The 26,154-nt window shown below is 45.0% G+C and overlaps 2 protein-coding genes across 5 annotated transcripts in view; both read left to right on the forward strand.

Moving 5' to 3' along the window:
• The window catches only part of ZFAND6 (zinc finger, AN1-type domain 6), a 34,358-nt gene extending 33,311 nt beyond the window's left edge, over window positions 1–1,047 (forward strand). For all 4 annotated transcript variants that reach the window (XM_010004049.1, XM_010004050.1, XM_010004052.1 and 1 more), the window contains one exon: window positions 50–1,047. In XM_010004049.1, coding sequence (XP_010002351.1) covers window positions 50–198 — 149 coding nt within the window. In that variant the 3' untranslated portion in view covers window positions 199–1,047. The remainder of the gene's footprint in view (window positions 1–49) is intronic.
• Window positions 1,048–4,021: 2,974 nt separating this feature from the next.
• FAH (fumarylacetoacetate hydrolase (fumarylacetoacetase)) lies at window positions 4,022–24,125 on the forward strand. Its single transcript, XM_010004054.1, has 14 exons — window positions 4,022–4,205; window positions 6,592–6,702; window positions 7,299–7,420; window positions 11,930–11,979; window positions 13,348–13,438; window positions 13,960–14,057; window positions 14,304–14,356; window positions 15,710–15,809; window positions 16,528–16,658; window positions 17,416–17,491; window positions 18,073–18,119; window positions 19,099–19,200; window positions 20,186–20,303; window positions 24,023–24,125. The coding sequence occupies exons 1-14, from the start codon at window positions 4,125–4,127 to the stop codon at window positions 24,100–24,102; spliced, it is 1,260 nt and encodes a 419-aa protein (XP_010002356.1). The 5' UTR covers window positions 4,022–4,124; the 3' UTR covers window positions 24,103–24,125.
• The last annotated feature ends 2,029 nt before the right edge of the window (window positions 24,126–26,154 follow it).

Genomic DNA, 26,154 nt, shown 5'->3' on the forward strand with positions numbered 1-26,154 from the left:
GGTATAATTAGGAATGTTGAAGTGTCTAAGCTAATATTTCTGTCCACAGGGTTTGAGTGTCGGTGTGGAAATGTTTACTGTGGTATGCACCGTTATTCAGATGTACACAGTTGCTCTTACAATTACAAAGCTGATGCTGCTGAGAAAATCAGAAAAGAGAATCCTGTAGTTGTTGGGGAAAAGATCCAGAAGATCTGAACTGCTGCTTCTGCTGGAATACAAAATCCTCTGACCATCTGCAAATGAAATTGACTTGAGCTTTTTTCCTTAGTCATCAGGAATGTAGAGCAGTGTATCTTGCCTAGACCTTTTAATCATGCATGTCATCAGATGAATAGATTTTTTTGGTTTTGTTTTTTTGTTTTGAAAATGACTGAACATTTATTTTCATTGCAGTTTTCTGTGGCTGAAGACTTAAGTAAACTTTACAAGTATTATCCTTTAAGATCATTTTCATTTTAGTTGAGTGCAGAGGGCTTTTATAACAAAAGTGGAGAAAATATTGGAGGGCTGTGCTTTTCCAGGATAAAACATGCATGCGTTAACTTTGCAGTTTATTTTCTTGTTGTATATAGCTTTTCTCTGCAGCACAATTTCCTTTTTTTTTTTGATAATGCCTTGTATGGCACAACTAGTTATCAGTAACTGAATGTATTTTAATCATTATGGCTGCTTCTGTTTTTTTTTCCCATTAACGAGAGGTTATACATGTTCGCATATTAGCTTGTTTGCACCCTCTACCTATTTATGTATGAATCATTTGTAATGAGAGTGTGTGCTGAGATTGTCTGCGTGGTTTGGTTTGTTGGTTTTTTTGTTTTTGTTTTGGATTTTTTTTTAATTGGGTTTTGTTTTTGTGTGTGTGTGGGGGGAAGGCTGTATGCACTTCACTGACTGCAGGTTTCATTGGGATTACATCCATCAGTCTGTACACAAATATGAAGAATGATCTGAAGTACCCATGCTGTATTTATGTTTATCCACGTCTTAACTTTGATTAAATAAAATTTAAAAAAAAATCAGAGTCCCTGTCTCTGGCATCTGTAATTTGGATTTCTCTTGCTTTATTTTCATGAAAAACTTCTGTTGGTGGTTCCTTTAGTTACAGTGTATTTATCCACAGATTGTCTATAACCCAATGCCAGGTAACTTCTGATTGTTGTTTTGGGCTTTTTTTTACCTTTTCACCTGTAACTGTCAGATTACAGTTTCCAGAAGTCTTGTACCTTGTGTGTTGATAGTTCTGCACAGGCAGTTAATCTGTGCTTCCTGTGCAGGAGTTGGGGTCATTTGGGGCAGACTTACAGCCAGAACAGCTGTGGATCCACGTGTGTGATTCTGCTGCTCAGAAGTACAGCTGGGAGGATTGTGGTCTGACAGCACTGCACAGACTTCTTTGAAGTCAGGTGGGAGGATGGTTCTTGAGACGGTTTCTCTAGGGACATGTCCTTACTGCTGTGGCTTGAAATCTATAAAATTCAATGTTTAGCACTGCTGCACCTGCCCTCCATATGCTCCTTAGTGGATCTGTCAGCTTGTCAGTGATCCCCAATTGGGGTAGGAGGAATTGTGCTTTCATTGTCTTGTAAGAGTGCTCAGAAACTTTTAGTTAAGATTGCCTGTCCTGTTAGATCAGAATCTCTGCCTCAAGGAAATCAGCCACCCTCATGTAACTTAAGGGCTGAATGGTTTATGTAGTACCATGGTAACTTTAGCTAGTGCTGCTTATCACCAGACTTAACAGAACCCTGAAGTAGAACTAATTCTCCAGATGGTGCTGATCTGCAGTTGAAGTTTCACTTAGTGACTTGGTGCTGCTTTCAAGCATTTGTGAAAGAAATGAGATTTTGAGTCTTTATTTAAGACATTAAATTTTTAATCAAAGCTGGCTACATCCTTTAGAATTCTGAATACTCTTTAAAAGCTCTGGCTGGCAATTAGAAGATAAAGCACTAACTACGTTTAGCATGTAAGCAGTACCACAGCAGAAGGAGCTTTCAGAAAGCTATGAAAGTAATCTGCAAGACCCAGTAATAAATGAAGTATCTTGTGCTTGCAAAAATGGCATAACCACAATCTGTGAAGCACAGAGCTCTTATAGTAAAAGATGGAATAAATAACACTTTCCAGGAAGTTTTGGTAATGGTCTGCCTTTTTATGAGTCAAAGATACTGTATTTCCTCAGAGCATCTGCTAAACTTCCTCTTGCACAGCACAGAACATGAAAGAGAAGCAGTGTCTTCTCTCTTGCGGGTAGTTCTCGGTTTGCTTTCCTCTTTGCTACTTCACTTTCATCCTTCCCTGTTTTGACTCTTCCCTCTTCCTTGTATCTGGTCTTTCTCTTCCTTTTCCTAAAAATGGCTGTTTCTCTCCCCTGTGTGCCCTCCCCTCCAATCTGCCTTTCATCTGACAGTGATGCTTCTGGACCAAGCAGAAATTGTAGATTTCACAATGGGGGGAAAACCAGTCTGGTTTGTATCTTCTGGTGTCTGAGAGACTGAAAGAAGAGGTGCAAGAACAGCAACTGCCTTTGGAATTCACATACTCCCTTTACCAACTTTTCTGGCCCTCAATTACAATGGTAGGAAATGTGACTGCTAAGAAGAAACTGCCTCCCAATGCTCTGCAGTCCTGATATCCAGGCAGGTCAGCATTGGGCAATTCTACATCCACATGTGCCACTCTTAGAGTGAGCTAATAAACTTCCTTTGGCTTGTCCATATTTATCAAAGTATTGAAAGAGCATATGGTCCTGATCTATAAGCTTGCATTTAGACTGGAAGTCCATCTTTCCCTGACACTTAAGAATTGTGTATCATCTTTGTTTGCTTTGGCATTTGCTCTGTGTTATCATGGTGGTTGATGTGGATAACCAGTGAAGATTTGTGTTTTGTCATCTGTTTGAGATGAGCAGACGAACATTTTTATACCAGCACATTCACAGCAGTACAAAACACTGGAGTAAATCTGTTTGTCTTAAGATGCACAGTGTGTATTTGAAACATGTTTTCAGGATTTTTTTAATAAGCAGGTTCCTCACAGTCATGATGCAAAACAGGACATTTTCCCAAGTCCTACAACCCTGGTGTCAAACCAGGGTTTGAACTCCAATAAAAATACTTCCAACAATCAGTATAATGGAGTTGTACCTTAGGTACAGGAATTCTACAGAAATTTGTGCTGGGTGTTGCATTATTTAAATAACCCCTTTCAAATAGCACCATGTGAGCTGGGGTTTCTGCTAGTGAAGAGCTGTCACAGATGGGCTGTTGTCAGCAGTGGTGTATCATCTTACACTGAATATCTGGCTCTCCAGCTTGCTACATTTCTTCCAGTGAGTCTTCTCTGCCAGAAGGAAAAGCTTAGTGGGAAATCTGTGTTTTTCTGTCACATCATCTAATACTTTTTATTTAAAAGGGATGGTCTTTGCTGTTCTAATTTCAAGGATATTCCCTCGTTGGTTTCTACTTTTCCTGAATATGGGTCAATTTTCTCCTACAGGTGGGGGAAAGCTGGGGCTGGGAGCAGAAAAAACAGTCTCCCTGCCTTTTGTGGTTGGTTCCTCTGTTTTAAGCTGCTGGAACTATAGAGAAAATTGAAAGACTCAGTCATGCACATTTCAAAACTAAAAAGCACACCCAAGTGCAGGTTCAGGTGTGAGCTGTGCAGCTTCCCAAAGGTTGCTGAGCTCCTGGTGGAAGATCTGCTCAGTGTGGGCATGATCATGTCACCATTGCTCTGGCAAGTAAGTGACCATCCCAGTGTGCAGGAGCTGAGTTACCTCTGGTCTTCAACCTGTCTTCTCAGATCCACCACAGTGTTGGATCTGTTAAAAGAAGGGCCCAGTTTCATGTTTATTGAGCAGGAAGAGCCTGATTCTCCCCCAGTCCCTACATTGCTGGGAACCGTTAAGAGCTGCTGAGTCACCCTCTGGCACTAATTAACTGCTGGCAGAGGGGTGGGATGGAGAAGAAACCGTGATTGGTTTGGGGCTGAGGACAGAGGGTGGGATTTGGTGCTTCTGTGCTCTGGGTTACAACATCTGGAGAGGATCTTCCTCCCAGGAAGGTGTGTAGCAGCCCCCGAGGTAAAGGCTCTCAGGCAGGCACTGCTCAGTGTTCAGCATGTCATTCATCCAGGTAGACAAGGACTCGGATTTTCCTCTCCAAAATCTCCCCTATGGGGTGTTCTCCACTAAGGAGGAGGTGAGTAACAACAAACTTTGTCCTTGGGGTGTTGTAATTGCTCAGAGGCTATGAATAAAAGCAGAAATATCCAGCAACCTGGGATATGTAGAAAAAATTCCCAGCCTGAGAGGCTTACCCAGGCTTCCTGATTTGACACCAGAACTGTAGCTGCCACATTACCTTTTTTTCTAACTGGTTATTGTAATGACAGCTTTCTTAAAAATGCACAAAAGAAATTAAGACTGTTCATACTTACAAGAACTACTTTGGCCAATACAGAGAGTAGCTTTTGTGTGGCTTTGACTGTTTTTGTGAAGTCATTACATCTGTGTTTGATCCTTCCCCTCTCTAAACAGAGGCACAGCACAGTTTGCACTGATATTTTTTTTAACTCAGTCCCCCATTTGTGACTGAGTGCAATCACACTGTCACCATTAAGAAGCCACATGAAGTCACCTACAGTTAATCCTGTAGTGAACTGATGTAAGGCAAAAGGCTATATTTGCAAAGGAGTGTCATCTTCTGCACTGCCAGGTGCCCACTCTTGGTGAGATGGTAGGGCTGGCTGGAAAGTGTTAAACCAGGATACACAATATGTCAGTTCTGTCTGCAGCTGACCCGTTGTGCTTTATTTGGTATTCATGGATGCATTAGATGTGTAAAAGTGTGTTGCATGTAAAGCTGTGCCCAAATGCTACAGGTTAAGCCAGATTTGCACCTTTTAATTTATGATCACAGGAAAAAACCTCACTGGCCCTTCTTCCAAAGGGGTAGCTCCCAGTTCCTATTTAATGAGAAGTGAGCCCAGCTGGGCTGAGCCTCACACCTCTGGGTGCCTGGTGAGGTGGAGCCCATAGGTGTGCCCTCCTGGAGAAAGGGAAAGGAGCCAAGAGCTGCATCTTAAAAGAGAAAAGTGGAGGATTTTTTAATCATTGCTCACAGAGACTTCATGATTATCTCCTGGTTTCTGCTGTCTTGCTTATCCATGCAGGTTGAAAAAAAGAAAAAAATTGAAACCAGAAGACTGTGCTTTCTGATCTGGTGTTTTCCAAAGATAAAACTGAAATGGTTCATTTAATCTCTTCCTAGATGTGTGTGTTATCTAGCAAGTCTGGATTATTTTTCCACCTTCTCTCATAACTGTTCTCTGAAGAAAACATCTTCATTCAAACCCTATGAAAAGACAGGCAAGGATTCATGGGAACTATGTAGGAAAATAATGTTCTAAAAGTAGCCCAACATTTTAATGATTTCAAGCTCAAGCAGTTGGTGTCATTCCTATCTCAGTTACAAATTAACCTGATGTGACCTTTAGTTTTTTTTTCTGCAGGAATGTTTGCTGAATAAATACTTATCACATTTGGAATTTGTTTGGAAATGAAAGGTTGAAAAATAGTTTTAATACTGTGGATTTTCACAGATGCTTATTCCCTTTGGTCAGCTGGTTTTCATAACGGCTGTAACTAGTTTGTTTTTATTTGCCTAAAGACACGAAGAATTGAAGTTTGTCTTTGAAAGGAGCAGCATTTCCCTAACCCCCCATACAGCTGTGGCAGAGCTGCAGTGGGACTGTCCGTGCTGTTCCCGCACCGTCCCCGCTGGCTCCGCACGCGCTTGGTGCCGGCCCTGCAAGAGCTGGAGTGGATGAACAGGGTCTTTGTGTCTCAGGATCCATCTGTCCAGCGAATACAGCCACAGTTTCCCATGCCTGTGGGTAGCTGGGCCTGTAGCAAGGATCCAGGCTGGGGTTTGTGTGCAGGTTGTGGGCTCCTTGCGTGGTGTGAGGGTGGGTTCCATAGGGCAGCCTCATTCAGCCTGATACAGAAATAACGTGTTCCTGGTTGTGTTCCTGGTATTGTCAGTTGAGTCCAGAGCACCCCTCATTTCTGGGGAGGAAGTATGGTGCAGAAGTGCCTATTTCTCTCTCCAATGACATGGTTAGGCAGGTTGAAATAAATCCTGCCTATGGCACATTTATGCTTCAGTTCTCTGCCTGTAAAAGGAGGAACAGCGTTCTCCTACTTCACCGTGTATTTCAGATACATGAGCTTATTCTTAAATTGTCCTGAATGAAAAGTGGGCAAATACTTCTAAGGGGAAGGGAGCAGGAGAAAAAAAATCTCCATTTGTTGTCCTATCCTTCCTCCAAATGACGGGGATGAGGGGTGATGGATGAGGTGATTCCACCTCAGAGTCTGTGGGGAGTCTGCAGTGATGCTTTTGCTTTAGGTCTCAACATTTTTCAGCACCCAGCCTCACTGACTAGCTCTTCATGGCAAATTGTTGTGGTATCCTGGTGGATTAAACTCACTGTGGTCACTGTCCTCCCCCATGCCCTCTTTGGAAGATTTTTTGGGATAAGCATGAACTCTTCTTTTTTCCCCTTCCTCTCGCTGCTTTGCAGCCTCGGCACAGGCTCGGGGTAGCAATTGGAGACCAGATTTTGGATCTCAGTGTCATTAAACATCTGTTCAATGGACCAGCTCTTGCCAAACATCAGCATGTCTTTGACCAGGTATTTATCATTGAGTCTGTTGTTCTGATTTCCATACACATTTTGGAAATATCCGTAAGAATTTTTAGAATTTTGGGGTGAGATAATGAACATGACCTGGATACCTGTCATGAGGCAGCAAAACTCATCACACCTGCAATAGCAAGGAGAGCAGAGGCATTGGGGGTCCAAAGGGCATTTTTGCTGGAAGCTTCATCAGACTTTGGCAATACAGGGTCTGACACAAAGCCTAAACATTACTTCATTCATGCTTGTGCCTTCAAGGCAAGGAATCGGATGGGATTTTAAATGACAGGGGCTATGTTGAGGGTAAATGCAAATGACATCTGGTTACAGGTAGATGAGATAGCAAAGGCCTGAAGCAGTGTGTTAGGACTGGCAAATGTGCAGCAGGTCCTGCTTCAGAAGTCTTGTGGTGGGAAGGCAGGAGTGCAGGCAAGTAAGAACAGAGAGAAAGGCAATCTAGGTGGCTATTGCAACTCCTGTCTGTGGGCATTTAAACCGGGGATGGAAGTGCAGGGCATCTTCCATGGGTGTGAAGGGGAAGCAAAACGTGGTCTTTTTTTCTGCCTCTCTGCCTGTCTGTCCTGTGCCAGCCTACCCTGAACGCCTTCATGGGGCTGGGCCGGGCGGCGTGGGTGGAGGCAAGAGCTTTTCTGCAGAAGCTGCTGTCAGCTGGGGAGCCCACCCTGAGGGACAACGCGGAGCTGCGGAGGAGGTGAGGGAGCAAAAAGGTCTGGTTGTGGCCACCTTTCCACCTACATGGGCATTAACGGGTTCCTTCTCTTAATTGTGTCTCTGATTAATCACAGAGTCATAGAATGGTGTGGGTTGGAAAGGACCTTAAAGATCATGTAGATCCAAACCCCCTGTATTGGCAGGGACACCTCCCACTAGATCAAGTTACTCAGAGGGGCTGTTTCAGTGGGACCTGCAGCCAGGCTGGGACCCTGCTCTGCCACGTCCACCACATGCCTGGGATGGCCTCGCAGCACTGCAAGGCCACAGCAGGACAGACACTGTCCTGGGATGCAAAGGAAGCTGAACACGGAGTGCTGGGCTGTGCAGGATGAAGCTGGTCACAACCAGAACTGTAGCTGCCACATTACCTTTTTTTCTAACTGGTTATTGTAATGACAGCTTTCTTAAAAATGCACAAAAGAAATTAAGACTGTTCATACTTACAAGAACTACTTTGGCCAATACAGAGAGTAGCTTTTGTGTGGCTTTGACTGTTTTTGTGAAGTCATTACATCTGTGTTTGATCCTTCCCCTCTCTAAACAGAGGCACAGCACAGTTTGCACTGATATTTTTTTTAACTCAGTCCCCCATTTGTGACTGAGTGCAATCACACTGTCACCATTAAGAAGCCACATGAAGTCACCTACAGTTAATCCTGTAGTGAACTGATGTAAGGCAAAAGGCTATATTTGCAAAGGAGTGTCATCTTCTGCACTGCCAGGTGCCCACTCTTGGTGAGATGGTAGGGCTGGCTGGAAAGTGTTAAACCAGGATACACAATATGTCAGTTCTGTCTGCAGCTGACCCGTTGTGCTTTATTTGGTATTCATGGATGCATTAGATGTGTAAAAGTGTGTTGCATGTAAAGCTGTGCCCAAATGCTACAGGTTAAGCCAGATTTGCACCTTTTAATTTATGATCACAGGAAAAAAACTCACTGTTTGGCCCTTCTTCCAAAGGGGTAGCTCCCAGTTCCTATTTAATGAGAAGTGAGCCCAGCTGGGCTGAGCCTCACACCTCTGGGTGCCTGGTGAGGTGGAGCCCATAGGTGTGCCCTCCTGGAGAAAGGGAAAGGAGCCAAGAGCTGCATCTTAAAAGAGAAAAGTGGAGGATTTTTTAATCATTGCTCACAGAGACTTCATGATTATCTCCTGGTTTCTGCTGTCTTGCTTATCCATGCAGGTTGAAAAAAAGAAAAAAATTGAAACCAGAAGACTGTGCTTTCTGATCTGGTGTTTTCCAAAGATAAAACTGAAATGGTTCATTTAATCTCTTCCTAGATGTGTGTGTTATCTAGCAAGTCTGGATTATTTTTCCACCTTCTCTCATAACTGTTCTCTGAAGAAAACATCTTCATTCAAACCCTATGAAAAGACAGGCAAGGATTCATGGGAACTATGTAGGAAAATAATGTTCTAAAAGTAGCCCAACATTTTAATGATTTCAAGCTCAAGCAGTTGGTGTCATTCCTATCTCAGTTACAAATTAACCTGATGTGACCTTTAGTTTTTTTTTCTGCAGGAATGTTTGCTGAATAAATACTTATCACATTTGGAATTTGTTTGGAAATGAAAGGTTGAAAAATAGTTTTAATACTGTGGATTTTCACAGATGCTTATTCCCTTTGGTCAGCTGGTTTTCATAACGGCTGTAACTAGTTTGTTTTTATATGCCTAAAGACACGAAGAATTGAAGTTTGTCTTTGAAAGGAGCAGCATTTCCCTAACCCCCCATACAGCTGTGGCAGAGCTGCAGTGGGACTGTCCGTGCTGTTCCCGCACCGTCCCCGCTGGCTCCGCACGCGCTTGGTGCCGGCCCTGCAAGAGCTGGAGTGGATGAACAGGGTCTTTGTGTCTCAGGATCCATCTGTCCAGCGAATACAGCCACAGTTTCCCATGCCTGTGGGTAGCTGGGCCTGTAGCAAGGATCCAGGCTGGGGTTTGTGTGCAGGTTGTGGGCTCCTTGCGTGGTGTGAGGGTGGGTTCCATAGGGCAGCCTCATTCAGCCTGATACAGAAATAACGTGTTCCTGGTTGTGTTCCTGGTATTGTCAGTTGAGTCCAGAGCACCCCTCATTTCTGGGGAGGAAGTATGGTGCAGAAGTGCCTATTTCTCTCTCCAATGACATGGTTAGGCAGGTTGAAATAAATCCTGCCTATGGCACATTTATGCTTCAGTTCTCTGCCTGTAAAAGGAGGAACAGCGTTCTCCTACTTCACCGTGTATTTCAGATACATGAGCTTATTCTTAAATTGTCCTGAATGAAAAGTGGGCAAATACTTCTAAGGGGAAGGGAGCAGGAGAAAAAAAATCTCCATTTGTTGTCCTATCCTTCCTCCAAATGACGGGGATGAGGGGTGATGAATGAGGTGATTCCACCTCAGAGTCTGTGGGGAGTCTGCAGTGATGCTTTTGCTTTAGGTCTCAACATTTTTCAGCACCCAGCCTCACTGACTAGCTCTTCATGGCAAATTGTTGTGGTATCAGTTCCTTATCCCTGGTGGATTAAACTCACTGTGGTCACTGTCCTCCCCCATGCCCTCTTTGGAAGATTTTTTGGGATAAGCATGAACTCTTCTTTTTTCCCCTTCCTCTCGCTGCTTTGCAGCCTCGGCACAGGCTCGGGGTAGCAATTGGAGACCAGATTTTGGATCTCAGTGTCATTAAACATCTGTTCAATGGACCAGCTCTTGCCAAACATCAGCATGTCTTTGACCAGGTATTTATCATTGAGTCTGTTGTTCTGATTTCCATACACATTTTGGAAATATCCGTAAGAATTTTTAGAATTTTGGGGTGAGATAATGAACATGACCTGGATACCTGTCATGAGGCAGCAAAACTCATCACACCTGCAATAGCAAGGAGAGCAGAGGCATTGGGGGTCCAAAGGGCATTTTTGCTGGAAGCTTCATCAGACTTTGGCAATACAGGGTCTGACACAAAGCCTAAACATTACTTCATTCATGCTTGTGCCTTCAAGGCAAGGAATCGGATGGGATTTTAAATGACAGGGGCTATGTTGAGGGTAAATGCAAATGACATCTGGTTACAGGTAGATGAGATAGCAAAGGCCTGAAGCAGTGTGTTAGGACTGGCAAATGTGCAGCAGGTCCTGCTTCAGAAGTCTTGTGGTGGGAAGGCAGGAGTGCAGGCAAGTAAGAACAGAGAGAAAGGCAATCTAGGTGGCTATTGCAACTCCTGTCTGTGGGCATTTAAACCGGGGATGGAAGTGCAGGGCATCTTCCATGGGTGTGAAGGGGAAGCAAAACGTGGTCTTTTTTTCTGCCTCTCTGCCTGTCTGTCCTGTGCCAGCCTACCCTGAACGCCTTCATGGGGCTGGGCCGGGCGGCGTGGGTGGAGGCAAGAGCTTTTCTGCAGAAGCTGCTGTCAGCTGGGGAGCCCACCCTGAGGGACAACGCGGAGCTGCGGAGGAGGTGAGGGAGCAAAAAGGTCTGGTTGTGGCCACCTTTCCACCTACATGGGCATTAACGGGTTCCTTCTCTTAATTGTGTCTCTGATTAATCACAGAGTCATAGAATGGTGTGGGTTGGAAAGGACCTTAAAGATCATGTAGATCCAAACCCCCTGTATTGGCAGGGACACCTCCCACTAGATCAAGTTACTCAGAGGGGCTGTTTCAGTGGGACCTGCAGCCAGGCTGGGACCCTGCTCTGCCACGTCCACCACATGCCTGGGATGGCCTCGCAGCACTGCAAGGCCACAGCAGGACAGACACTGTCCTGGGATGCAAAGGAAGCTGAACACGGAGTGCTGGGCTGTGCAGGATGAAGCTGGTCACAGCTTTCCAGGTGTCACAGTGAGTGGCTGCCGGGGCTGCCAGCCCTGGCACAGGGACACACGGGTACATCCCGCTGTCCCCTATGTGTCCCTGCTCACACAGCTAGAACCAACCCTGTTGTGATAAATCAGCTTCAGATATGGGACAGGGCACTGGTGTGGGAGTGGGAGGCTTTAATAATTGTGTCCATTAATCACAAACCTTGTTTATTCAGAGTGATGCTTTAAATGCTACAACCACCTGCCCTGGCAGCAAGCAGGAGCTGCTCCTCCCTGTTTTGCCAGGCTGATTTAGGCACAACGGTGCAGGGGAGAGGTTGAACCACCACATGACACTGGGATCTTCCCTGAGCAGATGCAGCAGTTTGGCTCAGACACCTTGAGAACCACATCCCATAAAAGTGTGACCTGCCTAGCTGTGTCCATGGGCATCGAGCCTCTCTCTGTGGCCCTTGGGAAACCAGGCAACTCGAGCCCAGCATATGTCCTCTTTCTCACTTTTGGGCTCAGTAACAGCAGCCTGCACAGTTTCCTTAGTTTTCCTGCAAGGTTTTTTGCTGCAAGGCTTTGCAAAATAAATTCAGGAAAGATCCAGGAGACAGTCTTCCCCTTATATGCTTATTAACTACTTAAGGGTGAGAGTTGCAAGGTTTCTGAGAGATGAAATTGTCATTTTTCATTTCAGAGCATTTGTACCTCAGGCTTCTGCGACGATGCACTTGCCAGCCCACATTGGTGAGTCTCTGCCCTGTGCTCCCACCTGGAGAAATTGCTTTATTTCCAGCTTTCCCAGACAGATAGATCTTAGCTGCAACAGGGAGTGGGTTTTGCAAGAGCCAGAAGTAGATTATTGTGTGTAATGAACAGTAGGTGCTATCTGTGGCACATGAATAAAAGCCTGGGGAAGCTCAATAGCAGCCAGAAAATTCCTGGATGCAGTTTTCACTAAATCCGGTTTGTCTGGTGTATCGAAACTCCTGTCATCAGCTTGGCATCACCAAAGACCTTTGTGACTAGAGCCAGGGAAGTAAAACTTGTCCAATTTCCAACATTTTCCCCATTTGCCATCAGAAAATTATTCAGATATTTCAAAGCTTTGCAATGCAGATACTCCAGCACAGCTTTGCAGATCAGCATGAGTCTCTGCTGCCAGGCTGTTACTCTACACCCCAAACCTTGCCCCCACTCCCATGAGGCCATGGACTGCTTTGGAGTTAGTGTATCTTTATAGATATACAGACATTGACCAAAATCACTCAACAGATGTGACCTTCACTGGAGCAGGGATGTGAACATGTCTATTTCCTGGCCAAGTCCTGTTTCCTCTGGGCTTTGGGCTCCCATGGGTCATAGCCCTGGTTCAGGACAAAATTTAGCCCAGCCCTGAGGAACTGTCATGAATTCCCATAAATGTGACACCTCCCTGCACTCGTGAGCGCTGTGGGTATGTTGGTTGTATCTCACAGCTACAAGTGACTTAGGTTTCCACTACACTTACCTTCAGCTCTGTCCTGTGTATGATTTATGCCCATCCCGAGAGTAAACACTGGCTGTATCCTCTGCTGAGGCTGAAGGATAAGTTATTGAGCTTGCAAAACAACTTAAGGTCATGTAAATGCCCCATCCGAAGTGGAGGTTTTTTCCCCAAACCCCTCTGATCTCCCATTCACCTGGGCGGAGGGAGCTGTTTCCATGGATGGCAGCAGAGGGCAGCAGATGCCCTGAGCATCAGCCGGTTCCCTCCTCCTGGGTACCACCGGCAAGGCTGAACCAGCAGTGGGACCTGGCTTGCCCCGGGAAGGCTGGCTGCTGCTTTCTGTCCTTGGGCTCTTCTTCCCCTCTTTTCTACCGGAGGCTTAAAAAATAATAACAAAGAGGCCAGTTTTGTATGTGTGGTTTGTAGGCTGATCACCATCCTTCTGCTGTTCGTTACCTCCCTGTGCTAAGGAAGTGAAATGTTACTGCAGGCCTCTGCTTCATGCTCTTGCTGCCTCCTCTTTTGCTCCTTCCATTGCCAGCAGTGCACTATGTGCTCTAGCATTGGCACATGAGGCACTTTCACAGCATTTGTCCCTATTTTATGTTGGTTTTCTCCCCACACAGGAGATTACACTGACTTCTACTCCTCACGCCAACATGCCACGAACGTTGGGATCATGTTCAGGGGGAAGGAGAACGCTTTGATGCCTAACTGGTGGGTGGTTCAGGTTTTCCCCTGGAACAGCATTATTTTGTATGCTTAGCTGTACATATATGTAGTTTTTTTAAGATCTGAGTAGCCTTTCAGGAAAATATTGATTTCAGTGCATGGCAGATGAGAACCTGTGTTGTCAGTCCAATAACAGAACTGAAACCCACATTTCCCCAGTCATTGCTGAGTCTACCCTGCATTTTTTGCAGCAGCAGCCACACCAATTACAATGCAGCCCTCTGGTTCCAAGACAGATTTACTTAAGAGTTGTTCTTTTGCTGAGTGACAAGAAACCAGGGCTTAGGCTCCAAGGAATTAAGTGGAGCAGTGGCACAGGAGTGCATTAAGACAGCTACATGGCTTTGGATTATAGCTCACTCACGTCGTTAAGGTGCAAATGTCCATGCCAATCTATGCAGAGCTTTCTCCTCATACCTCACACCCCTGTGGTACTTCCACCACCACAAAAGTCTGCTCTGGATGGTGATGGCTACACAGCTAACCATGTGATGCTCTTTCACAAGGCTGCACTTACCTGTTGGGTACCATGGCCGGGCATCGTCCGTTGTGGTGTCTGGGACGCCCATAAGGAGACCTGTGGGACAAATGAAACCTGATAATGGTGAGTCTATTGTAGGCTTTTAATGTGGCTTCTTTTTATTTTATTTTTATTTTATTTTTCCTGAAAGAGGAAGGACCTGGGAAGCCTTGTCTAAAGCCCATTTTAGGGTGAGAACAAGAGAAAGCCCTGAGTTAAGTCCAAACTTCTGTTTGTAGGCCAGGCAGCATCAGCTGCTGGTTTTTCTGCTGTTACTTTTACTGCCCTAACTGCCTTCCTGTTGTAAAATACTCCTTCTTCTTCCCACAGATAAACCTCCAGTGTTTGGTGCTTGTAAGCGTCTGGATATCGAGTTAGAAATGGTAAGATGGGGCTTTTTTCCCCCCACCACTTGAAAAACATTCAAATAGAAATGGCGAATAAAAGCTATGAGTAACTTCTAAAATGGATGTCTCATAAGGTCCATTCCTGTGTTTCCCTCTGAGCAGTCTCTGAAGCAGGCAACAAAGCTTGCTGTGGAGGAAACCTTCCCTGCTGGCAAGTTGCAGGGTGTGTTATCTGAGCACCCACGCAGCTCAGTCTGGAATCACTCAGACATCTTTTTATCAGACACCACAGCCTGCTGTCTGGGTAGCAGCTACCTCTGCACTGCAGCCAGGATCTTTTAATGGATTTTGGGGGTTCTGGAAATGCAAACTGTCAGTGCCTTGAGTCTAGAGAGGAGGAAGCCATGAGTTCTTGGGGTGCAATTCAAATTCCTCATCCTCCTGGATGGAAACCTGTGCTGTGGGTGTTGTATCAAAACATCCCCAGAAGATGCATGTTCTTGTGGATTAGTGCCATGCAGAAGGGAGAGTTTTATAGTTTTGTTTATTATGATGTATGTGATTTATAGCATTTTAGTATTATTTATTCCCCATCTCTTCCCTTTTTTTTTGGAAAAAAAAAAGTGGAAGAAGTCCAATATTAAGGGAAATGGTGCTAAAAATGAATGAAAAGTCTTTCATGCTGTATGCTTTGCAGATCAATGTTATAAAGTAGGAAGCAGTCCCATAAAGTAGAGTACATGAAGTGCTACCATACCTCTGCTTTGCAGCCTGAGTTTTATTGCCAGCAATAAAACACTGCTGCAACAGTGGATTTAGACTGATGAAGGCTTTTGAAGAACAAACTTCCATATTAGTGGAAAGACACAGCTGAGATTCCCTGTAGATTTCTCTGCTATGTGCTCAGGCTGCACATTTCCTAAGGAAGCAAGTGCAGGCACCCAGTTCACAACCCATTTTAATTAGTGGGCTCACTTCTCCACCTCTCTCCTCTTCCCCTCAGTCACCACAGGCTCAGCATCCCCTTGGATGACTTTAAACTCTTCACTGCCTGAAGCAGAGTCACTTCAGTGACAGGCAAACCTGTTCTGCATCTGGATTGTGATGAGGAGGGACCATTTCTGTTCCTGTGTTTTGACATTGTCATGCACTTGTTTAATGATTGTCTCTTAGCAACACAGAGCTCTTAAGTATTTCAAGCCTGCCAGCTTCATGGAGGGGAAGAAGGAGGGAGTAGGCCATGGGTTTTGTCTAACTGTGTATGGGAAATGAAGCAGAATCCCATCCTGCTCAGCCTCTGTTGCTCGTGCCCATAAACCTCTATGCAGGAAAGAATTTTAGCCAAAAAAAAATTAACTCCTTAATCAAGGTTTTGCTTTTCAATTTCAGGCATTCTTTGTAGGTCCTGGAAACAAGTATGGGGAGCCAATTCCTATCAGCAGAGCCCAGGAGCACATTTTTGGGATGGTCCTTATGAATGACTGGAGCGGTAACCGGCGCTGCGGGAATCTGGCTGGAGCAGGGGTTCCCGTGTCACGGGAGACTTCAGAGAGGGACAAATCATGTATTGCAGTAGTAGAATAGTGATCACTGAAACCACTGGATCCATTTGAAAGGGATGGAAATGAACTGCTGTCTGCAATTCTCAGGCTGTATCTCAATCTGCCTTTGATCAATCAGTAGAGGCAGAAATTGCTGCTTAATGAAGATTTATTTACTTCTGAAAGAGCTGAGATCAGTCCAGTTCCTTCCAGGCAGGGATGGAGCAGCCCTAACGATGGTGATTTCAGCAGAGGATTGATTCCTCTGTCAGAAGGAGGAAAGGGATTTGGCAGTCACAAACCTCTCACTTTCTGCATAGATTAAAGCAGAAAAAAAAAAGCATAGTTAACTAGTTGAAATTGGCCCTATGACTGACACAGACCACTGGCTGGTTGTAAAAACATTAACTGAACTGGGGATAAAAATACTAGTTATATGAGGATGGCCTGACTTGTTTTAATTATTGCTGACTTTTTTTCCTAATCTAGTTGGTCCAAGAAAAGTGGTTTGAGAGTCTGAAAGGGATGGATTTAAATCAAGATTTGGGAACAATGGCTAAAAAAGGGTGGTGATAACATTTCCAATCCATGGTGCTTTTTCACTGGCATGATGGCTGTGCAACTCCTAGGACATTTTTAACATCACTTTGAATTTTCTCCTTCTAGCCCGTGACATCCAGAAATGGGAATATGTTCCTCTGGGTCCATTCCTGAGCAAGAGCTTTGGCACAACCATCTCTCCTTGGGTTGTTACCATGGAAGCTCTCATGCCATTCGTGTTGCCAAACCCTGCCCAGGTTAGCAAGAGAAGAGGTTGAAAAAGAGGGAAAGCAGTGCTAGAAAAATCTTGGTAGAACTGGTAGGGCCCACCCCAGAAATCACTGAGCTATACCAGTGCCAAGCAATTCCTTCATGGAATTTACAAGTGTGATCCTGCTTCCAAACCTGTGAAGACAACATGGGGTCTCTGAGTTCAAATGCTCACTGATGTCACTGGTGCTGGCACATGGTGACCTGAGCTGTAACCCTGTCTGCTTGAGCAGGGCAGGAACACCATCTCCTTCAAAATGACTGGAAAATAAAACAACCAGAGAGCTTCTCGGTAGAATTTGGGAGCACTTAGCATCCAGCAAGTGGTGGAGACAGTGGTCTCAAGCCAAAACACTGTGTTAAAGCATTTCCAGTTGTCTGTGTTATGTAGAGGTTTAGTTAAAAGAGTCTTGAAGAGAATTCACCAGATTCTCTGTGCAGGCGCAGAGCAAAGGTGTTGCTAGCACTGTCCTTGGTTTGGCTTAACATCCACAGCACAGTGATGAAGGGGGCTCTTGGAGCCCATGTGCAGGAAAAATAATCTGATAAAGGGATATCATATCTGTTCAGAAGACCTTTAAAGGTGTGTGCATGACAGCAAGCAAATCAATAATCTGAGCAATAGCAAGAGTGGAGTAAATGGGGTGTGTTTCATAGCCTGGTCAAACAAAGAGTCACTGGGATGGTTCCTGGAATTTTTCCTCTCTGTTTGTTTAGACTGTGGTGCTTTTTATATGCTTTTAGGACCCCAAGCCACTTCCCTACCTTCAAGATAAAGAACCCTACACTTTTGACATCAAGCTCTTCGTTGCTATTAAAGGTGCAGTGATTTTGAGTGGGTTATAAAGCTGAAATTGTCAATTAAGGGATGTGGAACCACCACATATTTCAGACAACTTGCTCTAGGCTCTGTGGCTCTCCTTTTCCATCTTTGTCCATATCATCTCTGTCAAAGAAAGAGGCAAAACTCTTCATGCTCCCCATATGAGAAGCATGTCAAGGAGGGAATATCTCTCTGATGATCAGCTTACAACAAGGAGGGTCCCTGGGGGGTTTGCCTGCATGGGCAGGCATAAGCAGGGCATGGGAAGACCAGATATATGTGATATTCAGATGGTAACCCAGCTCAGACCCCAGCTCATCATCCTGCTTACTGGTAGATCCAAGTGTTGCTCCTTTAGGAAATGGGCACCTTGATACTCCCCCAGTGCCATCCACATGTCTGTTTTCTATGAAATGCTGGCCTTCATACCAGAGTAGAGGATGTCAGTACTTGTCTCCTGCTAGGGATTAGGAAGGTTAAAGGAAGTCTCCATCCATCTGTAAAATCAAAAGACTCCAACATTATTTATTTAACAGAAACAAACAGTTTCCCTGTTTCTTATTTTTTATTTTCTGCAGGAGAAGGAATGAGCATGCCAGCCACTATATGCAGATCCAATTTCAAGGTAAGACTCCAGTATCTTTTATGTGTTTGAAATCTTGCTGATGTCACCAGCTTCAGCCTTAGGCAATTTAAAACCCTGGCTTTTGCATTAGCAGGAGATCAAACCTGGGGTGTGTGTGTGCAGGGGACAGAGGGAGAAGAGGGCAAAGTGGTGATAGTTCAGCCCTACTAAGATGGAAACACCTGAAGGCCCTAAAGAAGGGGGCAGATCTTTCTACTGCTCAGCTTTGGATGCTCAGAGCACTGTAAGTTGTATGCTCATTTGGCAGGGAGAGCCAAGGACTGGCAGGCAGAGAGAATTGCCTCTCCTTGGGCAGAGGTGCAACACAGATTTGGGGATGCAGCTGGGAATTTAGCTACAGACTCATTTCTGCAACATCCCTCCAAGTCCCAGTCTGCCCCAGCCACTCTGTGGGCAGCACGATGGCTCTGTCCCCACAGGCTGATTGAAGCCAGGAGGTGTATGTACCAGCTGCAGGATTTCTCAATCAATTTTCAATTCACATTTTGTTCTTTGCATAGTAATTACCTCAATCAGTAAATCAGTGGTCAGCAAATCCGTAACCAGGAGAATTTTCTTCAAATTTCTTAAAAGACTGGACTTAATCATGGATCCTGAGTCAGCAGTGCTGGCCCTAGAGAGGAAGAAGAAAGATTAGAAATGGCATACAGCTGAAATAAGAGAAATGTTATATGACTAAATTGCTTGTTAAAGTGTGTGTTTTATATGCACATAACAGCTCCTGGTCATCATTCAGAAAGCAACTAGCCAGGCCACAGGAACTCCTGAGAATGCAGCACTAAGTGACTGTGTAGGTTGCTTTCAGGCTGCTGAAAGTTCTTGATTAAGTAAGAAATTTTGCTGTAGTGACAGTCTTGCCAGCAGCATCCTGAGAATGTAACAGGTTCCGTGTAGACCAATGGCATGCCAGAGAGGTTCATCCTTCACTTCTTTAGCCTCTTCTTCCTCCTTCCTGCAGCACATGTACTGGACCATGAAACAGCAGCTGGCTCATCATTCAATCAATGGGTGCAACCTCAGACCTGGAGATCTCCTGGCCTCTGGCACCATCAGTGGACCTGTGAGTCTTTAAATAATGATACTCCCAGAGAACTGCTCAGCAATCCCACACAGAATGAGCAGGGCTTTGGGTCTAAGTCCTGTGTGATTTGAGCAGCCATGAAAATAGCTGCAGTTCTTTTGGAGGCACTTAGGCCCAGTGCTTTGGTAGCCCCAAAATTACACTGAGAAGTGGAGGGGGTTTTGTTGTTAATGTTTTTTTGTTTTTAATCTCTCCTGTGCTCCTTTCCCTAAGAACTATCTTACTACGGATGCAAATCTCTCCACAAGCCTCTTATACTATTTATACTCTATGAAAGGCTGTTTTTTTTTATTTCTGAGTAGAATGTACAAGGTGCAGGGGTATAACTTCTAGTTTCTCTAGTTGTACATGTTTGGAGCTGACATCACCAGCTCTTACTCTGCTTGTATTCCCACATGTGTAGCTGTTGCAGTAGATGGGTGAGGTACTGGCAATTCCTGAAGCATCAGATATAAATCCTGTTCTGAAAGACAGCTTCAGGATAAGATGTTTCCAAGTTGGGATATATATACTTCTATTTTGAGCATTTTTAAGCTCTTTTTGTTTTCCCCAAACTATCGTACTGCAGGTTGACATGAAAGATTTACAAACCTTTGCCAGCTTTGCTCTTCTGAAGAACACGATGTAAATAAAACTCTGAAACGTGACTACATAAGAGCACTGGATCTGTGGAAATGCCCTCAACTTATTTCCATTCTTTCTGTAGCACACCCAAGCTGCTTTTACAGGGTTTAGCACCATGCCAAACACACCGGGTAATGGTTGTAAGACTGACTGCTCATAGTGAGCAAGCAATTAAAATGCAAGGGCAGGACAACAAGCCAACATATCAGTAAATGAAATCAACAGCAAAACTCTGCTCTATAGAGATAAAGTACTTCTGTCTCTAGTTCCAGCAGCAAGTAGCTGAACAGCAGGTTAGATACTAAAAAGTTGTTTATTTGTTTATGAACTCTTGCTGCAGGAGCCAGAGAGCTTTGGCTCCATGCTGGAGCTGTCCTGGAATGGAACAAAAGAAATCCCTCTTGGCAGTGGCCAGTCTCGTAAATTCCTACAGGATGGAGATGAAATAATTTTGACAGGTAATGGCTGAACAACTGCTCTTGCACTGCACCAGGGACATGTTTCCATTGATTGATCCCAGGAGTGAAAGTACCTGGTGGGAAGATGGGCTGTTCTCTGCATTCTTGCCCCAAGCACAGTTGTGTGTGTCCTCCCTGTCAGGAGACAAAAGCAGGGGGATAAAAATTTCTGGATTAGATTATTTGCTTTGCTAAGTTGTTAATGACCTCGTTAATGACCTGTGCTTGAGGGCTAAGGGGATGATGGGGCCTCTGCCTTTATGGGCAAAAATATCCTGGGACTAGAAGTTGTTGATGTGTTAATGCCACCACAGTCCAAGTTTGCATATGCAGCAGTGCTTGGCAAGTGCTGGAAAAAGTGTGTTATTTGTAAGGGGTGCACATTCAATGAAGTGTGTTGCAAAGCAAGTTTGTGGGAAACAGCAGGAAGCCTGCTAGAACAGCTGACCAGCTCTGCTCTGAAAAAGACTGTGCTTGAGAGCTTGCTCCCTGCTGGGCCATGGTTTTAATTTTCATTTGGAGAAACTAAGGATTTTATGAATTAAAACCTGCCATGGTGGTTAGTGATCCAAATCCCACCCCTACTTCTTTTGAATCCGAAGACTAGTGCAAAAAAAAAATCTAATTTTTTTCTTTCCTCTCATCTTTTAATCCTTTTTATGACTTTGATGTGGCAAGTATTTGATAAAACAGCCCTGCAACACTTCTGATTCAAGCCTGAGTATGTCTTTGCTATGTCAACCACTGAATTTTTAGAGAATATCTTGTGGGATGTGGTGCATCATCAGATGAGCCCCAGCCAGTGCCAAACCTGGCTCTGAGCAGCTCTATCATGCTCATTTGATCAGGGATTGTCTGCACAGAGAACAAAACAGCTCAAGCAATGAGAGAAAACACTTATAATTCTGACTTAGGACAGAGAACATGTGACTAATGTCTGTGCAGCAACCTGAAGGACACGAAGGTGTGATGCTAGTGTGTGTTCACAGATCTGTGCCCACTTAATCAAACCAAGACTTTTCAGAAAGCTTTTTAACAAAACCGAAGAACTTCCCTGTGATTAAAAAAAATAATAAAAAAGAAAACATGATGCATTCCATTCTCTCTGTGATAGCTCTACAAGCAGTTTTAGCAGTGCTGCAGCCAGCGCCCCAGTGTCTCCCGTCTGGCTGCCTACGCAAGAGCTTTGAAAGGCGTTTCTGTGAGGTGCTGCCAGTGCTGCAGAGAAAGGTGCTGGCACAGCTGAGATTGAGTTGTAATGGAGAGAGCTGTGGATGATGAAACTGAGGAGTCCCTAACTCTGCTCTCCACAGGCTCCGTTTGCTCAGTGCAGAGGTGCACAAATCCAGCAATTCAGTGTCAAATTGGCCTTCAGACGTGCAAGATGTCTCTCCAGCACCTGTGACAGAAACCTTGAATTAGGGTACAGTTAGACATGATGAATGTGCCTTTGGAGTTAGATGCTGACATCCTTAATGGCAATGAGCACCTCGCAGTTTGGGAGCTGCAGGCACAGGGTGGCCAGCTGAGGGACAAATGGTACCAGACCATGACCCAGGTTGTTCTTCATGCCTAGAACAAACTGCCTTTGAATAAATACTTTGAATCGTTTAAAGATGTAGGCTTTTAAATCCTATAAAGATATAAAAATACTTAAAAAATGGCATGATGGTGCTGTTGTTAACCTGGATGAAGGCCCTTTTGCCCCAGTGGAACAGTCTCATGTTTATCTGTCTGCTATGATACTTTATACCAGGAACAGTTTGTGGTTGTAGTGATCAGGGCATCGCACCATTCCTGAGAGCCAGGTGCTGCTGGGGCTGGCTGCTGGGACAGCCTGGGAGTTGCTCCTGTTTAGTGATGGATAGCAGAGCCAGGTGCTGCTGGGCTTGTCTGCTGGGACAGTTTGGGATTTGCTCCTGCTTAGTGATGGATAGCAGAGCCAGTGCCTTAAGGCACCCTTGAGGCAGAGCCAGTGCTACTGCATCCTCTCCCAAGGCAGCGCCGTCAGCTCTTGCCAAGCGCCTGACCCGTGATTTCTACTCTCCAGTTTCAACTTTTTGTTCTCACTCCCCATGTGGGAGCTATTTCAGAGCCTCAGCACATAAAATGAGAGAAATATATTTTTCCCAAGAGGTGTGTCTCGGGGAGGGAGCTTTGGGAGGGGGGTTTGCTGCTGGCGTGCTGCAGCCAGCTGCACGAACCTCTCTGCAGCTCCTTGGCACTCGGCTCAGGCCGTTGCTGCTGGCAGCACACAGCTTGCTTTGTTAAATGTGCTGCTCCTCGGGACTGCTCTAAATTGTAGTTGACAGCAGGGATAACTAAACTGGACTGAAATAATAAGCCAGTGCTCAAAGGAAAGCTGGCAGTAAAGCCTAATGGAAATGGACCTGAGCCTTAGAGCGAGTGTCTTACTCAAGTATTGCTTACGAATGAGGATTACCTGGCAGATGGTGGGATGGTGTCTGTGGGCAGGCTGTTACACAAGCATTTATAGACACTGCTGTCCTTGGAAAAACCTTCTTCCAGGCTGGCTGTGAGAGCTGCACTGTGGGATAGAGCTGGCAGGGTTTGGCCTCGTGCTGCAATAACTTTGGCTGCCTGCAGCCTGCGCCCACCCATCCTCCTCTTCCAGAAGGAGGTTTCCACTGCTCCATGCTAAGGGTGGGAATTAGGATTAAGGTCTGCTCTGTTTAGCTTCCTCTTGGCTTCCCAAAGGCATCTGGTTTTTTTATCACATGCAGGGAAGATGATGTATTCCATTATTTTCAGAAAATCCATCTGTAATGATGAAAGCAGTCCATGAAATACAGCATATGCCACTTGTGTCCTTCCTTTGATCAGCTGGTGTTAGTGGAGAGCTACAGTAGGCCTCTTCAGCTGTTTCTTCCCAGAATAGTCTTCTCAGATGGGCCAGAAGTCCCTGGCTGTGTCCCCTGCTCTCCTTCACCTGCAGCTTTGCTAAGGGATGCTGTTTCTGGAGCAGCTCAGCTGGCCCATGGCACCAAGAGGTGCTGTGGCATCTCCATCCTAATGTCATCTCTCCCATCATGCAGGAGTTGGGAGAGACTGAATCATTCTGTAGCTGGAGATGTTGTCACATCACAGTTGGTTACTTCACCAGCAGTCAGAAGACCTTCAATATCTGTTTATATAACGGAGGATAAATGAATATTTTCAGTCAGGTGCTCAGTTTCTCATGGCAATAGATTATTTGAGTGAGTGAAACAGATTCTGCATGGGCAAGTCCTGCTGTTTGTGGGGGTTTAATGATCATCTTTCTGGCTATAAGCATCCTGATGTCCCAAGAGCTGTCCTAATGCTGCAGGAAGAAAATCCACATTTAGTTGATTAATTGCAAGGCTGGACCAGGCAGCAAATCAGCTTGCCAGGTAGAGTGATGATGCTGCAGGTTGGTTTTGAAAACAGAAATATTCCACATCTTGCTTGCTCCTTGATCAATTCACTGAACTTGCATATTGCTGTGTTTAACGTTTTGTGTTTCTTTTTTCTTTTTCCTTTTTTCTTTTTTCTTTTTCTTTTCATTTTCCTGCACTACTCAGACTCTTCCAGGTTTGGTTTGTTGTTGGTTTTTTTTACCCCACATTTCTGAAATGCTTCCTCTTATCTTTGTTCTTTTTATACCTTTATTAGCTTTGATTCCTGGTAAAATCCTGCTGTCCTCACAGAACAAACTGTCTGCTGTTTTCTGGCCCCAGGTTACTGCCAGGGCAACGGCTTCCGGGTGGGATTTGGCCAGTGCTCGGGAAAAATCCTTCCAGCCCTGTCGAATCCATGATTACTGGAGTAAAGTGACACCCAAGGAGGAGGATCTCTCTTCATGTCTTTACCACCTGTGCTGCTCTATTAAAATTTAATATTTTTATGAGTGATTGGAATCTTATTATTTTTAATTATCAATAAATATCTTAACGACGAGTGTGTCTCTGGTTCGATAAGGAAAGGATTGAAGGGCTAGAGAAAAATTCTCAGGATGATTGAAATGGAAAGTGAGATTCTTAACTCTTCTACTATATTAATTGTTTTTTCATAGCTATAAAAAGAGACTTTCAAGTAAAAAATATTCTGAGTACTAGGTGGATGGTAACAGCAGAGATTGAACACTGACTTATTTTTTTCTCAGTGTTCTTGTGCTGGAGGTAAAACCCCAAAGGCAAGTTGCATATGGATGCTAAAAACTTGTAAACCATCCCAAGTAGAACAGTTACACAGCTATGCCCTACACTGATTTGTAACAAATTTGCAAATTTGGTAATCAATAGAAAGTGAAGCAGTAGGAAAGTGAACCGAGATAGTACCAAAAAAATTCATAACCTTTCAAAATAGTGAAAACAGAAATTGTACAGTATGAAAAAATATCAGTGATGATCAAGGCCCAGCACTAAAATGTTGCATTGTAGAAACAAATCTGTGCAGGCTTTGGGTGCCAACCCTCACGCTGAGTACGTGGAGTCAAAGCCCAGCAGGCTGCAGCTGCTGCCCTGGCCCCGGGACCAGGAGGGATCCTGCCTTTGCACCAGCAGAGCCAACTCGCCATGTCCCAGCCCTGGGCTGGGAGTCTGTGTTGGGGCACCCCTGAAAGGTGAGCATGGAGGTACCTCGTGCATCTTGCCCTGGTTTTGGAGAACTCCCTATTTCTCTCACCCTGTGCACCAGCTCCCCTGGGGGAAGGGAGGGAAAGGAAGCTTCATGGCTGGAGTGACCCCCAGCTGCTCACCAGTGGCAGTCACACCTTGTCACAGAGCAGGGGCTGCAGTGGGAGGATGCTGAGGAGGCAGCCCCCCTTCCTGTGCTCCTGGAAGGCATCTCTTGCCATGGCATCCCCTTGCAGCAGGCAGTAAACAAAGGCACATGCCACCTTTCTCAAGTGTAAAGGGCATCTGCCACCTCCCGCTGGCCTACAAATCAATTTGACTCTATGGCCAAGAGCCAAATCACATCAATTAGAGGATATTACTGACTGGAGGAGCTCAGGAGACCAGATAATGAACTCTGGTACTGAGCAGGGGGAACTTGTTAAATATTTGCTAGGTCCTCAAAGTGAAGAGCCTGCTGAGGCTGCTGGCTTCGTGCAGCAGCAGCAGGATGAGCATGGGCTGCTGCTTTTCCCTGCCTGTCTTCTTGACTCTCCCAGGGTCTGCAGGGTGGTCTTATGGGGCTGGGCCCTGTGAGTATTTGATGCCATCCTGGGAAGCACCCAGTGCTCATCAGGAATGTGAACCTTTTGGCCATGCAGGAGAGAAAAACAATTTTGAAATGGAGATTAAGGAAAAAAAATGTGACAGTGCAGATAAATCACAAGGCAAGTTCACTGAAACAGGCTCTCTCCCAGTGTGCAGTAATAACAGTCCCTTTAAAGAATGATACATTAGGGATCATCACCAAACCAATTTAAAGCTTTAGCCTAAGACATTCCACTAGTGCCATAAGGGATGGCCTGGCCAGGAAAGCAGTGGTGCATCGTTGTTTATCAAGGAAAAGCTATTTCTCCTGCAGGGTCTTGTGGAAACTTGGAGTTGAACTAATAAGCAAATGTTTATTGAATGAACTCTGACTTGGGTGTCAATTTATATGATGCTTTGTGCTCTCTTTTGACCTCAGAGGACAACCATGAGTTGGCATCTTCCCTCTTGGATTCAGAAATAACTCGTGCAGTTCCTCTGAGCAGACTTTGCCTTTACTCCTGACAGCAGCAGGAGGACACAGAAAGCATTTCTCCAGTAGATCTATTTCTCCACAGAAGCAACACCCAGGTTGCACCTTGCTATATCTGATGTGTTGCAATGCAATGTCTGAAGAGAGGGGTGACCCCACAGAGAGACAAGAGCTG

The sequence above is a fragment of the Chaetura pelagica genome, unplaced genomic scaffold (assembly GCF_000747805.2).
Source record: "Chaetura pelagica isolate M959 unplaced genomic scaffold, ChaPel_1.0 scaffold428, whole genome shotgun sequence".
Classification (NCBI taxonomy): Eukaryota; Metazoa; Chordata; class Aves; order Apodiformes; family Apodidae; genus Chaetura; species Chaetura pelagica.